Below are 15522 nucleotides of genomic sequence, written 5' to 3' on the forward strand. Positions count from 1 at the left end.
GTTTTCTGTATGATATGTAAGCATATCAGATATTTTATCTGTGAATCTCGCAAAAGTACTTAAGCTGGAAAAAAAGGAATTTCCAAAAATTGAGCAATCGTCGTTCAAATGTTGTGTCTAATTTCTGAAATTATTGTTTACGAATATGAAGTTGAAATTCTTCAAATTTGATATAGCGGGCCCGATATAGCGACTAAAGTCATAATTTTATTTCATCAGAATAAAATTGGATATATATCATGAAATAAGGTTAAATAAATAAAAATCACAAATAAATAAAAAACAAAGTAATGAATAAATAATATATAATATATAAATAACATCTCGTTTGGTCTGTGTTGGTTTGGTGACCCGCGACTATGAATTTTTGTTTTTAAAATTCACTGTTGAAAAGTGTGAAAAGAGTGATTCCAAAAAACAAAAATGATACTAGAAAAATACCAATTCCAGAAATATTAAATTACCAGAGATATCGGAACGCAGTATTGCGTTTCCGCCGTTTGTAATGGCCAACTTTTAGCGTTTTTTAGTCAAATTCAAACTGGTTACTTAGTTACTGGTTACTGGTTACTTAGAGATTTAGTTGACATCACTAAGTCATTCTTTTGCATGCAAATTTTAATTTGACGAATAAAATAGATAGACATGTCATAATAAGTGTTTTGTTTAGTCCCACAAACACTCGCTTAACCAAACATGTCACATTAATCCAACTAGACTGTTTTTTCCCCCGTCATAATTTATCAGATCGAACTTTGTAGCCGTCCTTCTGATTCAATCCCAAATCAATTTCCTAATTAAAAGTTTACGAAAACTTTAGAAATTTCTGTCCATTGAATTCAGAAATTAAATATTCGGATAATCAAACTTGGAACAAGATCGAAATTGTTAAAATAAGGTTCGCTTGGAGAGAAACAGACGTCGGATAAGCGAGAATTTGCTCATCGAAAGGCTCTTCTCGTCCTTCATTTTCCATCGCTCGCAATTCAAATCTGATCGAGCTTCGTGAATGTTGCTAATAAAATATTGATTTTGAATTTGTTCGAAAATACGATCGCATCATTTCTTTCGAAATGATTTAATTTCGAAATCAACACGCCAAACACCGAAAGGAAAGAAAGCTTCGAGATAATGTGCGTGATACGTTTCGCCGCGCTTAAACAAGGCCGAGAACGTCACTGACAAGATTTCGTCAAGCGAGGAAAGTCGGAAATCATCATCACTTGAGAAACTGCCAAGTGCCAATTTCAAAAGATTACGGAAAACCGGGCGCAAACGCCAAAATATAATTTCGCACCACGCTTATAGCGCGGCAAGCGAGAACGTACGAATCCCTCTCGCGTCTTCGCATTTCAAACAGAATTAAAGATCAAAATTGAAATTGATATGAAATGTTAAAACTGACTTGCAAGGTGAACTAAGGTTTTCGAAAATGCGCACAGTTGGTTCAGCGCAACTTGTACCGAGCCGAGCGCTTTCGAAGTGAGCAATTGCGGAATATAACAACTTAACAAGTAGTTAATAACTGATTATAATTATTTAAATAACTAGTTCTTTTATAAATAGTAATATTCAAAATATAACCGTCACTAAAGAGAGAGAGAGACTACGTATATACTGGAATTAATTTTAATTTTTACGCGAGAAATGAGACGAAGAGACTGAATAATATTTTATGAAAACTAATACGTAAGTCAGTTTCGCGCAGTCCAAAATTTCATCTCACGGGTTATTAAATAAATTCGCAGTCTTTCCACGCAGCGTATATATATATACGCATCAACGCCTTGATTTCTTCGAAATGCGCTTTATAGGAATGGGATGTATTACTTTACCGATTAAAGTAATGGAATACGTGGAATACGATTGTTATTATTAACGTTACATTTCGAAATCTGCACAAACCTTTCAATGTATCGCGCAAGCACGGAGTAATGCACTTGCCCTCTCGATATGCTTGCTTCTCGTCGCAAAAAGGAAATACATACGGCCGGCCGATCATGTTTCATCCGTGTTTCAGAAAAATATGCAAAAACCTAGACGAACGAATGCAAAACGCCGGCGGCTCAATCGGAAATTACAAGTTTCGCTACGAAGTGAAGAAAGGATATCGCGCGACGCGTACCTTTTTCTATTTCCTCGACTGATAGATTTCCGGACGAAAATTTGATTTGGGATCCCAAGGTACATCGCGACGATGATGGATGGCGAAGATATGTCGTGCCAGTTCAGAGTATTAGAGAAAATATTTGACAAACAGTCACGAGTGATTACTTTTGAATGCACCACTTCCTGTCCCGCTCTGAACCCCATCGATAGTTCAACCAAAAAGAAGCTCGAGTATAGTTCAATATAATTTTTTCTTTTACTTCCAGGCGACGCATTTTTCCCAATTTACCTGTTCCCGCGAGAATTGAACTTTCTGATCGTAAATAACCAAAATTCATAAATAACCAAAATCGTAAATAACCAAATATTTAATTTTTACGTTTCCACTTACCGAGCTCCATGGGATACAACCAAGAGTTGATGTCCAGGATGAGGTCCATCTTGAAGGACTCCGACTCGCAGTGGAGCCTGCTCACTGTAACAAAACGAAAGGACATCGTTAAAGCGTAAAAGCACGCATTACGTGCTGTTGGGGGTTGAGGAGAGGCGCAGAGGAGGACGACAATGTGCGACGCTGCCACCGGGATGACTCACGGAGGAATTGCCGGGAGATCCGCCGACGAGAGAAAATTCATTTTCGCTTCAAGGCGTTCCGCGCCGTTGGCTGACGTCATCGACAGCCGACCAATCGCGCTTTCGATTCGCGATATGCGAATTTATCGGCGTCGCACACGCACGCACGCACGCACGCACGCACAACACGCGCGCACTTACGGCACAATTGCCAAATCGGATATCTCTCTCACGTTCTGCCGCACACTCACTCTGTCTTTCGATTTGTCTCTCCCTCTTGTGTGCGCGTTATCGGCTTGCGTCTCGCTCGTGCGTTGTGTGGCTGATCACTTTCGACGTTTGAGCGAGGCGAAAAAGCAGCTTGACTCGTTGCACGCGAAATCATCTATCGCCGATCTCGCGTCGCCGGTCGCTCCAACGATAATGGCGCCGAATTAATTCCGGACTCGATAATAAAGAATTTCTGCACGGCGTGTTTTGGCCGATAAGCCGGCGGCCCGATGCCGCGCATAAACACCGCTAAATCCAAGATAGTAGTTGTTGAAGTTATCGGGCCGCTCAGCAAAGTAAACCGAGTGCCTGTGGTGTTACGTTTCAATAAAAAAAAAAAAAAAAAAAAAAAGAAAAAAAACGATCACTCTCTCATCGCCGGTAGAAACTTTACGAATTAATCGCGAGTTTAAACGACGCATTGCAAAAAGATACGGAGGCAAAATAATGCGTATCGGATGTAACAACACCCGTGACGCATAATAAACCAAGAGCTTGTACTGAGATAAACGCGACTATAATTGTAATCATATATTACTTCCTTCTAATCTAAATAAGATAAATACTGTAACGATCAAACATTTTTATCTTGTTCCTATTTATGATCCGCGCTATCTGCTCGTCTCGGGTCAGATTTCGAGCTAACTTCGTGTATACTCGTCATACAAAGCGACGAGGAGGAACAGGATCGCGAGGAATTAAGACGGAGAGAGGAAAAGAGAGGCTATATTTAGGGAACTACGACGATAGAGCTCTCGCCACGAGAAGGGAACAAGGTGGAAGAAAGCACATCGCCCGAAAGTGGAGTTGTGTCGCGCGAGAGAGATCGGCTGCATTTTGTGCGGGAAAATCTCTCGTTGCGTTGCGTTAGAGAATACAAACAAATGGCAAAAGGCGCGGAACGTGTATTTAACAGTTGCTACGTAGTGGTGCACACGCGTGAGTCATGTGGCAACTTTTTATGCATGCACGAAAGGGTGCGTTGCACCTTTTCTCCCGCGTATGCTATCGGCAGACTTAGGGCGGATTCACACCTGGGCGGAAAAACAAAAAGCAGAAAGGCAACAGCCAATCACAAATGGCGCTGATAGTCTGTGTGTCTCTCTCTCTCTCTCTCTCTCTCTCTCTCTCTCTCTCTTGCGAAAGTTTTTCTCTCTGTCACTCTCTCGGCTTCTGTTCTGCTTTTCTGCCAAGATGTGAATGCAGAGAAAGTATAAGGGCGCATTCACACCTGGGCAAAAAAGCAGAAAGCAGAAAGGCAGCAGCCAATCACAAGTGGCGCTGATAGTCTGTCCCTTTCTTGCGAGAGTTTTTCTCTCTGTCACTCTCTCGGCTTCTGCGCTGTTCTGCTTTCTGCTTCTCCGCCCAGATGTGAATGCGCCCTTATACTTTCCCAGCAGCGACTTACGCGATGCAAGTATCAATTTTGCACGGACAGAATATCGCCGTGTTCCCTAAAATACCGTGCTTCAAATAATATTGTGCGCAAATCACCCGGCCCTTGTGTACCGTGCATGAACTATAGAAAACGTATTGTTTCCGATGGCAAGTTTTGATTACATTTTGGAGCCGACAGATATCGCGAGCAAGCCACGCCATGTTTGAGAAAAAACAAAATATGTTTTCGCGTTTATCGGCACGATAGACGCGGTCACAAATACTCGACTGTCATTATTGTACAATATACAGCATTTTGGACGTAATATTTCCTTCACTTTCATTCCCTTTGATATGTCTTAGATATTCGGATTCAAGTCCTTGAGATATAGTTTAGACAACAATGTCGAGGATGACTGAAAACATTCACGTGTGTGCAAGTTTAAAGACGCACGTATATACAGTTTATCGCGTAAATTAGAAACGGAAAGAAAATTGCTCACCGCAGTTTTGCACCTCAATTTTAATCCCCTTTCGTCTTTATGCTAATTTGCAGCAATAAAAATAAGAATTGCGCAACAGACTGCTCGAAGCCAACGAACAAAGAGTCCCACCCTTTCTCTTGCTTTTACCAACTTTGTCTCGCAAAATCAAACTGCACTACTAGGAATACCGCGAAAAGGAACAGCGAAAAGAATATTTTCCAGAAAATTCATAATATTGCTCTGAAGAAAAATCGTCGCACAAATGTACATTTGACGTTTCTTGCCCATCATAGAATTAAGATAGGAAAAAGCGGAAGACACGAGTACACACCTTCCTTACACTCGCGACCAGGAGAAACGCAAGGAAGGGGACCCCGTGTTTCTCAAAACTCGCGTCCTGCAAGGACACGACGACGACGACGACGACGACGACGACGACGACGACGGGTCTGATGACGATAGCGACGAGAGGAAGAGAGACGCCTGCGCTTTCAGCGATAACGTTTCTGTTTCTGCGAGCGACAAACGATCGGGGACGGTCGCGAATTTAGACGCGATCTCGCGATATCGCGCCATACGCGTCCTTGAGATTCCAGGCCCACTCTTGATATTGATTTCGTCGACGCGATAACCGCTCTCGCTCGCGATAATCCAATATCGGCACAATGCCATTCTCACGGCGGCGTGTCTGATCTCGTCGAGTGGTCGCGGTTATCGGCACGTGGACCGAGACGTCGGAATCGGGAAGAGATAGTATAGGCGAGTTCGGCAAAAGGGCACGGCGAATTTAGCAGGAATGCCACAGTCACGAGACGGTCGCATCGTCGACGTTCTTTCAGGAGCTACTCACGCGGCTAATCCGTCGCCCATCTCGCTCGGCGATCTCGGCGTCCGGAGTCGAACCTCGGCAGGACAGAAGCGAGAAGAGTGCCGCACTAGCGCGACTAGTCGTGTTCTCGCTCGCCTCCTCTCCTTTCTTCCGCTCACGTATTCCACTGCATCATTCTGCCCAGCTGATTTCTCCCTCTCTTTCCCTCTTTGACTCTGTGCCTCTCCCGTTCCCCCCGCCCCTTAGGCGGTTTCCCCCCTGTCCCATCCACACCCATTATCGGCCCACTCTCCTCCATGTTTTCTTTTCGCTCTCACTCTCGCGTTGCTCGTTACTCCAATTTCTATAAATTTCACCTCCTATAAATACTCCACCATTGAGCTTTCTCTACCTCTCCCCCTCCTCCTCGGTCCCTCTCCCTCCTCTCTCCCTCCTCCTCTTACTCCCCCCCCCCCTCTCTCTCTCTCTCTCTCTCTCTCTCTCTCTCTCTCTCTCTCTCTCTCGATGAGTTCACATTTCGCGCGGTGATGGAAGAACACGTCTTAACAACCTCAAGATCGCACGCTGATGATCCGTTTCCGTTGCTAACGTTGCTCTCAGCTGGCGCCCTTTACGAAGGAGAGCACACCGACAGAACGGCGGCGGCGGCGGTAGCGCTGAAGAGGAGAGACACCAGCAACGGCGACCTTTACGGTCCATTCGCCGACGTAAATTTTCCAACGAGCTGCCTCTCCTCTCCCCACTGCTCTCCTCTCCGCTCCTCTCCTCCACTATCCTCGCGGGAAAGGGCGGCCGCCCTCCCCGAGGCTCGTGCCACCCCACCGCGCGCTCGCGCTTCCACGCTGGCGGAAGGGTGGAGGATACCACCACCCTGCCTCTCGTGGCGAGGTGCACTAGCATCTCCGCTCGTTCTCCATACTTCTCTCTCTTGCATCCCAACCACGCTGAATTTGTGTTGATGTTGCACCCACGCGACATTGGGACGCGGACGGGGATGAAGAAAAAGAGGGAAGCAGGGATGAAAGATGAGGGAGGAGGGAGGGTAGGATCAGGACCGAGTCGCACCGACGGTCCGCGCCAGCTCTCGCTCTGTGGGTTATCGATTGTCCGTTCGTCTCTAAATTGCGGCGCCTTGTAGTACAGACGGAGAAAGTTGACGCCGGCCGCGAGATCGCGTGTCCATCGGTGACCTTGAGCGTCGTGAAATTTACTTCTGGCGGAATTCAGTTCACCGGGAAACGTAGTTTCTGCGGAGACGCTTCCGCGAACTTGTAATGAGACGTCTGCGGAGTCGACTGTCTGCCAGGCTCGATTCCCTATGTATGATGATACCATCTCTCTATGTAGAACATGACGTAGTAGCCGATTCGAATACACTGTCTGCGCATCGCAATTGCTCGCGAAGAAAGACTTCTAACATCTCCCCATTTTCGCGTGCACTCCACGAATACCGCCGGTACTCGTAAACACGTCGAACGTGTCGTTCTGTACATCAAGATAAACATCAAACAAGACTGGCTTGCTCTTCTCGGACAAATTACCGGGCTGTCGTTGGCTCGCATGCAGGGTATATACTCGGTGCAAACAGAGCGAAATCTCGACTCACCATCGTCAGCAGCGTCAAATTTTCATCCCCCCGGAAAGGAAGTCCAAAAACAAGGGGCGCGCGATCTTTCTACACACTCGCGGCGTTCCTTGGCGCAGAGACGTGGCCGGTGCTCATCTTTCCGAACTACACGCTTCGCCGTCGCACCAAAACAAGCCCATCCCTCCCCCATCGCACTCTTCTCTCCCGTCTCGTCATCGAGAGGGGCAGCAGGAGTGAGTTTAGCCCGCGACCACCCGATGCGCCCCGGCAGGACGAAAGGGATGGCAATGCACTTACCCCCACCTCCCCCCCGACTCGCACTCCACCTACGCAGAGTCCTTTTTCCTACCCTCACCGAGTTCCATCCATCCACCATCCCTTCGGCGCCCGAGAGAGGATTTTATGCTTTCGTCTTGATTTCACGTCCGCGGTTACCTCGCTCCCGACTTCTATTTTCTTCCCTCTTTTTTATTCCCGCCAGCTCTATTCTGTCTCGCATAAGCCTCTTCAGCTTGTTGCGCACAGAGTATTAGCAACTAATGGTCACAGTTTCTTCCCCTTTCTTCCTCTCTCTGTATCTTTCTTTCCTCCTAGATGCCGACGGATATGAAGAGCGACTTTACGGACGCTCTTCCCGAAAATTGTGTTTGCAAAGTTAGGTTAGGTTAGGTTTCGCAAAGCGAACGTCGATTCGATAAAAAGCAAATTTTCTTGCTCGACAACCGCCTCTCCTCTCCTCTCCACAAAATGTACCTCCGAGCGCGAGTTACGCGTCTCGCAACGAACGCACCACGTAATATCCACTCGCTTGCTTCTTTCCATCTCACGCGATGAGAAAAAAAAGAAAAGAAAACTGGCCACGGGAGAGACTTTTCCCTCGTTGTTCCTCGTGTTTCGCGTTGAACGAACGCGCCGCAGCAACGAGATACTTCCTCGCACTTTCATCCGCGATTGATACGCGCGCGCGGCCACGTTAAACAAGTGAAACCGCGGGTTTCGGTACTTACGCGGCTGGCGCTGCTCGCCTCGCGTTTAATTGCGGCTCATTTAACGGTCCGGTAATGGTAATCGGTAAAACCAACTTCGTCAATTGAAACGAAAGTTCGTACGGAGTCAGAGAGTCATTTGCAGTCGTAAGCGAGCGAGAAATACCGTAAAACGCGCAACGCAACACGTTCGCGTCTTTTATGTATCACATTTTACGACACCCTGACGTTTCGTGCCGCGCTAATAACACCCAAGCGGAGCCAAGCGTACCTTCCGAACGCTACGTCGCAGTCGAAGTATGACGTGGCTGGATGGATGCATAAATCCTTTCGAAACTTTCTTCATGCCGCGGTAACTTGGTTAGGTCTTCTTGAATGAGATTTCGCAAAATGAAAGTATTCACGTCTGCCTGGCTCAGAATTCCCAAGAAAAATGCAATTCACGTTGGACGAAGGAACTTGGCATCCCCCATCACCTCGAACGCCTCGGCATTTGATAGCTCTGATCGAGTTATCAAGCAAGATTGAGGTTCTAATGGCTCTATAATCTTAAACTGCCCCGAATGCCCCGACTTCCATTTGCTTTCGCTTAGAAAGAGGCACTCTTCTAAGATTTGTTGGAAACCGAGAGGCTTCAAATGGCTCGAACACAAAGTGTCCGGTTGGAGGGTCAACGTAGGAGGGGGGTACCCACGTAAAATAGATGACTATGTGATCCATGAGCAGCGTTTCAGTGCGTGCACTTGTCTTATGAAGAACCTGTCTGGTCAACTGAACAGGAGAGAGGAGAAACCTGCCTCTTCAACGAATAAGAGTAAAGCGTGTCGTCAAAAATCCAGTAGTACAATGGCGGAGCTGTCGCGCGCGATACCGATCGCTTTTGGTCGTTCCTCACTTGGAGACTTATGTTCTAGATATTCCAGCACATTTCACGTTAACACGTCTTGACGTGCAATTCGGTCGGTTTCCCGATAAGACGTCCCATGAACCGCATCGAAAATACACTTGAGACTACTATACTTAGGATATAGCTGGCGGAATATGGTCGCGGTAAACGTATCGGTGAATTATTAAAGAGAAGTATACGAAGATAGATAGATGAGGAAAAAAGGTAAGAGAGAAATATGTCGGAGGAGTCGGAGTTTTTACGGCACTACGAAGATACGCGATATTTCTTGCCGTGATACGGTATACGTACAAAGCCCGCCTTGCATCGCCTTGATGATCACACGGCATCTTGGGCGTACAAAAAGTGTCCGAAGATGTGCGATGAAGCGTGAGGCCGCGCCATCGATTACGCACGGAGTGAATTCTATTTTCAAGCATCCTGCGCGGAGTGTACATGTGCGGTCTCTTAGGTATATCGCTAAATATAGAACTTTGTCGCGCCTCGAGATTTTGATTTAATAAAAGATATTCCTGCGTCTCTCTCTCTCTCTCTCTCTCTCCAGGAAAGCCAACCTCGAGAGAAACGTTTGTGACTGGAGGATTTGTTCTAAACTCCCAGGACTCCACGTCCTGCAAATACGCAGGTATCCTGAAAAGTACTGAAAAATGCTTTGCGGATATGCTGAAAACAGCAGGGAGCGAAAAGAGAAGAACACAAGAGTCAACATGATTAAGGGGAAGAATAGCGTTGCACAATGGAGAAGAAGAAAAATGCAGCGACCATAGTGAGTACGAATGAAGATATGAACATGTATACGGATAAAGCCTCAGGAATTGCATAGAAAGGCTGGACGAGACAATGGATAATTAAACGTTTACTTTCCGCGTCAGAGCAAAAATTAAATTTAAGCTGCTAATAGAGAGACGGACGAGTGAGGATGGGAGGAGGGGGCAGGAGGGAAGACCGAGCCGACGCGAAAGGGGTTGAGCGGAGCGGTGGAAGGACCAAGAGTGAGGGAAGGAGAAGGAAAGAGGGGGGAAGAGAGACAGAGAGAGAGAGAGAGAGAGAGAGAGAAAGAGACAGAGATGAGAGGAGGGGGGGTGACGTGCGTGGGCTGGCTTCGACGCGGGGGTTTCCCAACTGCGCAGTGTCGCTATCCGTTATCGACCGGTTCGCTAGTGCTATAAATACTGGGCACCAGGCTCTCGCTACCCCTATAGACCCCCCTCCTATAATCCACCCCCAACCACCCACGTATACTCCCTACAACCTGTGCCCCTCCATCCCTCTTACGGCCGAGCCAACCTCCACTCCATTTGTTGTCGTTCTCTCTGTCTCTCGTTCTCCCCTCCCCCCCTCTCTTTCTCGCTCTTTCTCTCATCTCTGCCACCCCCTCCTCTGCTCTCTGTCGCTCTTTCCCTCGGCCAGCGAGGGGCGGAAAACCTTGACCTTCAAAAGAGCGTCAGAGGGCGAACATGGCGCTCTTTCCACTCCCTCTCGGCGCTCGCCTCCCTCGGCCGTTTCCTCCCTCTCGCCTCCAGCTCCTGTGTCGTCAGCGGCCCGCCATAGCACCGTCTTTTCTACTGCCGCTTTCAAACTACAGCAATGTTGGACTCTTTGTCTCTATTCTGCAGCGAGTGAAATTACACGGCCGTTTCCTTGCCGATTCGTCGCGTGAGCCGCCGTTTCGATTATTATTGCACCGCGTATACGAATCTTTCCGGTGTATTCGCGCAGAGGACTCTGCGCGAATAGCGCCTTAAGCCCGTGTCAGACTATGGATTGGGATTGAGTATTGGATTGGAATTTAACCGATCAGGGCTAAATTTACGATGCTTGAGATTATTTTCTTTTTTCCATTTGGTCAAATTTTAATCCAATCTCAATCCCAATCCGTAGTCTGACACGGGCTTTAGTCTCTTCTCTCCTGGATCTCAACCATGATGTATAGTACAGATACGCACGTTTCACCACGCAGGTATCTCTCGGATGTACACAAACGAGCTCCACCCGCTGATCTTTTATACTATCTATACTTTTCCCATAACTCCCACTATACTTGCGGTTAAAAAGATCTCTTCCTTCTAAGTTGGAAGAGCTTTAAATTATCTTCTCACCATAATCGAATTTTTAATTCCTTCCAAATGCTAGCAAAGCCTCATATGGTGGAAAAAAGCAGTTAGCAAAACTGTCATCGGGAGATTAAAAACTAAATGCCATGAATTTTACTCTTCCAATATCTAGCTAAACTTGGCGCGTAACTAAACTATTATCGTGGTCTTATTTCCGCGACTTTCTTTCTCTTTTCGAATTTCTCTTTCTCTATCCGAAGCTGAAATATCTTACTGATCGAACAAGTGCTAAGCGTCGGAGGATAAATCCAACGAGCAAAGATTCGATTCGCCGTCAAAAGATGACGCGTTTGTGTCTTTTACGGTGTCACGCTTCGGCGGAGAGGCTCTTTTCTCGCGAGATGAAAATTTACGATCGTCCTCGTGACCCAGTCGCGTGCCTTTTCGGCGGCCAGGAAGAGTTATATACGCGCCTACCGACGCGTGAAATACCACAAAAGTCCTTCGGAGGAAACCGAGTCTTTCATCTGGATTGTATCGCGAGTCAGATAAATTTTTCGTTGGCCGCTCGTCAATAAGACGTTCGTTGCTTATAGGTGACTCGGAGGGGTCACGAAGAAAGAATATTGATGACTCGGAGGAGCCTGGAGCGCGAGGAATGCCAAGCAGATGTTGACTATTCTCTCGAGATAAACGCGAAACGTGCGACATCGCAAAGGACAAAAATTAAGGAGGTACTTCATTAACTCTCTTTATGCTAATCCTTTTCTCCGATTAATATCAAAAGCTTTGAACCTATTTCTTTTCATCAACCAAGAGCTACAGATCAGTTTATATAGTCCGCTACTAAGGGTATTCAAGCACATTATAGTCAACTACACTTCCAATTGTTTAACATAAATATTGTTGACGAGACGTTTACGATGAGACGTTTTTAGTACTAGCGACAGTTTGCGCGTTTCCTCCTCACTGCGACGCATGACGCGTTAATGTCGGCAATATTTTTCCCCGTTCAGCAAAAGACAAAAAGGATGTGCTCTTTGTGTGAGCGTATCAACACAGAGAATCGATGGCCGACGGCTGGCCTGAAAATTGCGATATTTCGATTCGTTGCGTAACCCTCCTCTATCGTTCGTCTTCCTCGGTTTGTCAGCTGGTCTCAAGGTCGACCGCCCGAGGAAACGATCTCGAAGTAATGGGGACCGGTCTTTGAATCACGCCACGTGCAAAAAGGAAATATGTGGCTCGGACGATGCTCGCCGATTATGTCATGTCTCCGTGGTGCGGTCGGCTCGACGTCGACCAGCCGAATCGAGCAGGATCTTGCTCGCGGCAGCGGCCTCGATATTTTTGCGATTTCACACTGTCGATCAACCCGAAGGATTCTTATCCTCGCGGAATTATCGGAATATATTGGAAGAGATACCTTTTTATTCATGTAGATGACAGTCAGCTTCATATATTGATAATTACGATTTTTCCCAAGATAGCGAAGAAAAAACAATCGTACGAGCGCTGAGAGTAAAATTAGAATTAATCTTTTAGACGATGTGATTATGCCAACATCGACCACAGTCGGCAGTCGGGAAATTAGGAACGGATGAAATTTTGGCGATTCTCGTAATATCGAATCTGAAGAGAAGAATTAAATGAACGACCCCTTTCGACCCTTTCTTCGCGCGCGAGCGCGAAAAGATGGGCACATCTTTGTGTCTATTAAACGGCGCGTCCGCGGATATTCTGCTAGCGACGTGCCTTTCGCGAGACGAACACGAGCCTGGCCAACTGATTGGCATCCGCAGAAATCGCGCGCGCCACAGCTCTAATCAATACATTCGCGAGAACCGGAAGATTTCTAGTGGGCGCGGAATTTAATCGCCTGTAAAATCAGTTAAATTTCATTCCGCCAACACTCGTCAAGTTTGTTCGCGAGCTTCTCGCTCCTATCGATGCTGCGGCCAACAATTGCGTGCAAAAATGGGATAAAATGCGAATATAGATCGACACATTATCCTGCGCATAGTTTCGTTCGCGCATAAATTAGTTTGACCGATTCTGCCAATTATTTTCAACATTGTACAACTTTTACTTCGCGTCAAAATTTATTCTTATTTTTAGGTTCATTTTTAGCACTATCGATGCTGCGGCCAACAATTGCATGTAAAACTGGGATAAAATGAGAATAAGGATCGACGCGTTATCCAGCGTACAGTTTCGTTCGCGCATAAATTAGTTTGACCGATTCTGCCAATTAATTTCAACTTTGTGCAAATTTCACTTCGCGTCAAAATTTATTCTTATTTTTAGGTTTATTTTTAGCACTATCGATGCTGCGGCCAACAATTGCATGCGAAAATGGGAATGATAAAATGCGAATAAGGCACATTATCCTACACATAGTTTCGTTCGCGCATAAATTAGCTTCACGGATTCTGCCAATTATTTTCAACCTTGTACAAATTTCGTTTCTCGTCAAAATTTATTTTTATCTTTAGGTTCATTTTTAGCATTTAGATTTAGCTCAACTCGCGTAAGAACGTCGACGGATAACCGCGCGACAGATAACCGACAGATACACAAGCATACTCGCGCGAGTGACTCAAAAACGCAAATAAGGAAGAAAACATTCGTCCGAGTATGTTTATCGCAAATATGGCCAATCCTCGTGCAATAAGAACAATTAAACGGTGCTCTCTTACAAACAGTCTCAACTGAGTGTTTGAAAAGTCGATATCGTTTTCTCAAGTGTTCCGTCGAACTTCTCGAAGTACCTCGCTGTTTCCTCATAAAAAGAATTCCAACATATTCCGATAATCCTTAGTGCTTTGTTATTACTTTGCGAAATTTATCATTCGACATGTGCACAGTGTGATGTAAAACTGACAAGACGGAAAGAAAACGGAAAGAAGCCATTTTGTTATTTCGCGAAAAGATCCGCGGCGATTTGCCGCGGCTCGTTAACGCGTCGCGTTGCGAGCAAAAAATATCGAGAGCTCTCTCTTCGAATTATTGTGGAGGGAATAAAAAGGAGAACATTTGCGACACGTCGGTACTTTTTTTTTTTACGCTGATATACAGTTCGATTTGCGAAAGAACGTGGCGGACGAATCGAGCTCCGCGATCATCGAAATATAGTTAAGAAAATATGACGTATAGAATTTGTACCACTTCCGGGAGGGGGGCTGCCCAGAAATTTTTTAGAAATAACTTTCCGCTATTCCAGCGTGTTACATTTATTTACTACTTCGAGACGGAAAGCTTTATGAAAGCGGGTTATATTTTAAGCTCTGGCGAATCCGAGAAGTCGACGAGATATCGACTGCGACGCCACGCGCTGTGCATCATCGAATCCATCATAACCTGACATTTTCTCCATACCTCATCCTGCCGTTGCTAACGAGAATACTTCGTCCTTTCGCTATTTTTCTTCCGTCGATTTTACAGCGATCGGACCGACGATAATTAATGACACTTGCATAGAAGCCAGAAAAGTCGAATATTCTCCTTTCGTTCGACTGATTTCTCAACTTGTCCCGCAACCGGTAACTTCGGAACTCTCTGAAAACCTCTCGAAATGCAAATTGTTGAACCGTCATACTCTACGCGAGAACCAATCGGATGTTTGCCCCTGAAAGACGGGACAAGGCTTGATAAAAATTCACGATAATTATTCGAGCACCCAGCGATGCCCAGCGTGGATCTCGATGATGACTATTTCGTCGGAACATATATAACACATGGGATGGAATACTCACACGTGAGCCTCGCGCTCGACGTTCTCAGCGGGCACGTAGATCGCTGGCGGGCGAGACGCGCGTCGTCATATATCCTCCGGCAGCCTCGCGAGACGACGTCCCGTGATCCGCGTGTCTCTCCTCCATGCTTCCTCCAGCTTCGTTCTTTTTCGCACGCACACACGACGCACGCGGACGCGACCGAGAAAGCGGACCGAGAGGCAGTACCGGCGGTTTCGGCGGCGAGGCGTCGCTCGCTCGTTCGCTCACGCGCGCGGGAACCTCTCGGAAATGCATCGGGAGCGGAGGAAGATGGGGGATGTACGCGTAACAATACGTGTGTGTGTGTGTGAGAGAGAGAGAGGAGAGAGAGAGAGAGAGACAGAGAGAGAAAGCGGCGCGAAGGATAACAAGGAACGGCACTTGTCGAATTCGAGAGAAGGAAGGAAAGTTGGCTCGATTTTCGCAGTCGAGAGAAGGTTGCCGGCTGCCGCCTTGGCACTGACAGTGGCCCTCGCGCCTAGCAACACCGAACGCCAAACTGAAAGCAGCCGGGTACCGTCCCCCCCCCTTCGGTCCCCTCCCCGAGCGACTCACTTGATCCACGAGC

The 15522-nt window shown here is 46.6% G+C and overlaps 1 protein-coding gene across 5 annotated transcripts in view; it reads right to left on the bottom strand.

Annotated features, from left to right (window-relative positions):
- Rpb8 (DNA-directed RNA polymerases I, II, and III subunit Rpb8) overlaps positions 1-15522 on the bottom strand; it is a 68502-nt gene that overhangs the window by 41292 nt on the left and 11688 nt on the right. For 2 of the 5 annotated variants that reach the window (XM_011145210.3, XM_019842542.2), the window contains exon 2: positions 2501-2584. In XM_011145210.3, coding sequence (XP_011143512.1) covers positions 2501-2584 — 84 coding nt within the window. Of the gene's footprint in view, positions 1-2500; positions 2585-5664; positions 5874-7249; positions 7384-14933; positions 15469-15522 lie in introns of those variants that run through there. The other 3 variants (XM_011145211.3, XM_025302730.1, XM_011145212.3) reach the window with 3 other exon arrangements.

Source organism: Harpegnathos saltator, unplaced genomic scaffold (assembly GCF_003227715.2).
Source record: "Harpegnathos saltator strain DR-91 unplaced genomic scaffold, Hsal_v8.6 scaffold51, whole genome shotgun sequence".
Taxonomy (NCBI): domain Eukaryota; kingdom Metazoa; phylum Arthropoda; class Insecta; order Hymenoptera; family Formicidae; genus Harpegnathos; species Harpegnathos saltator.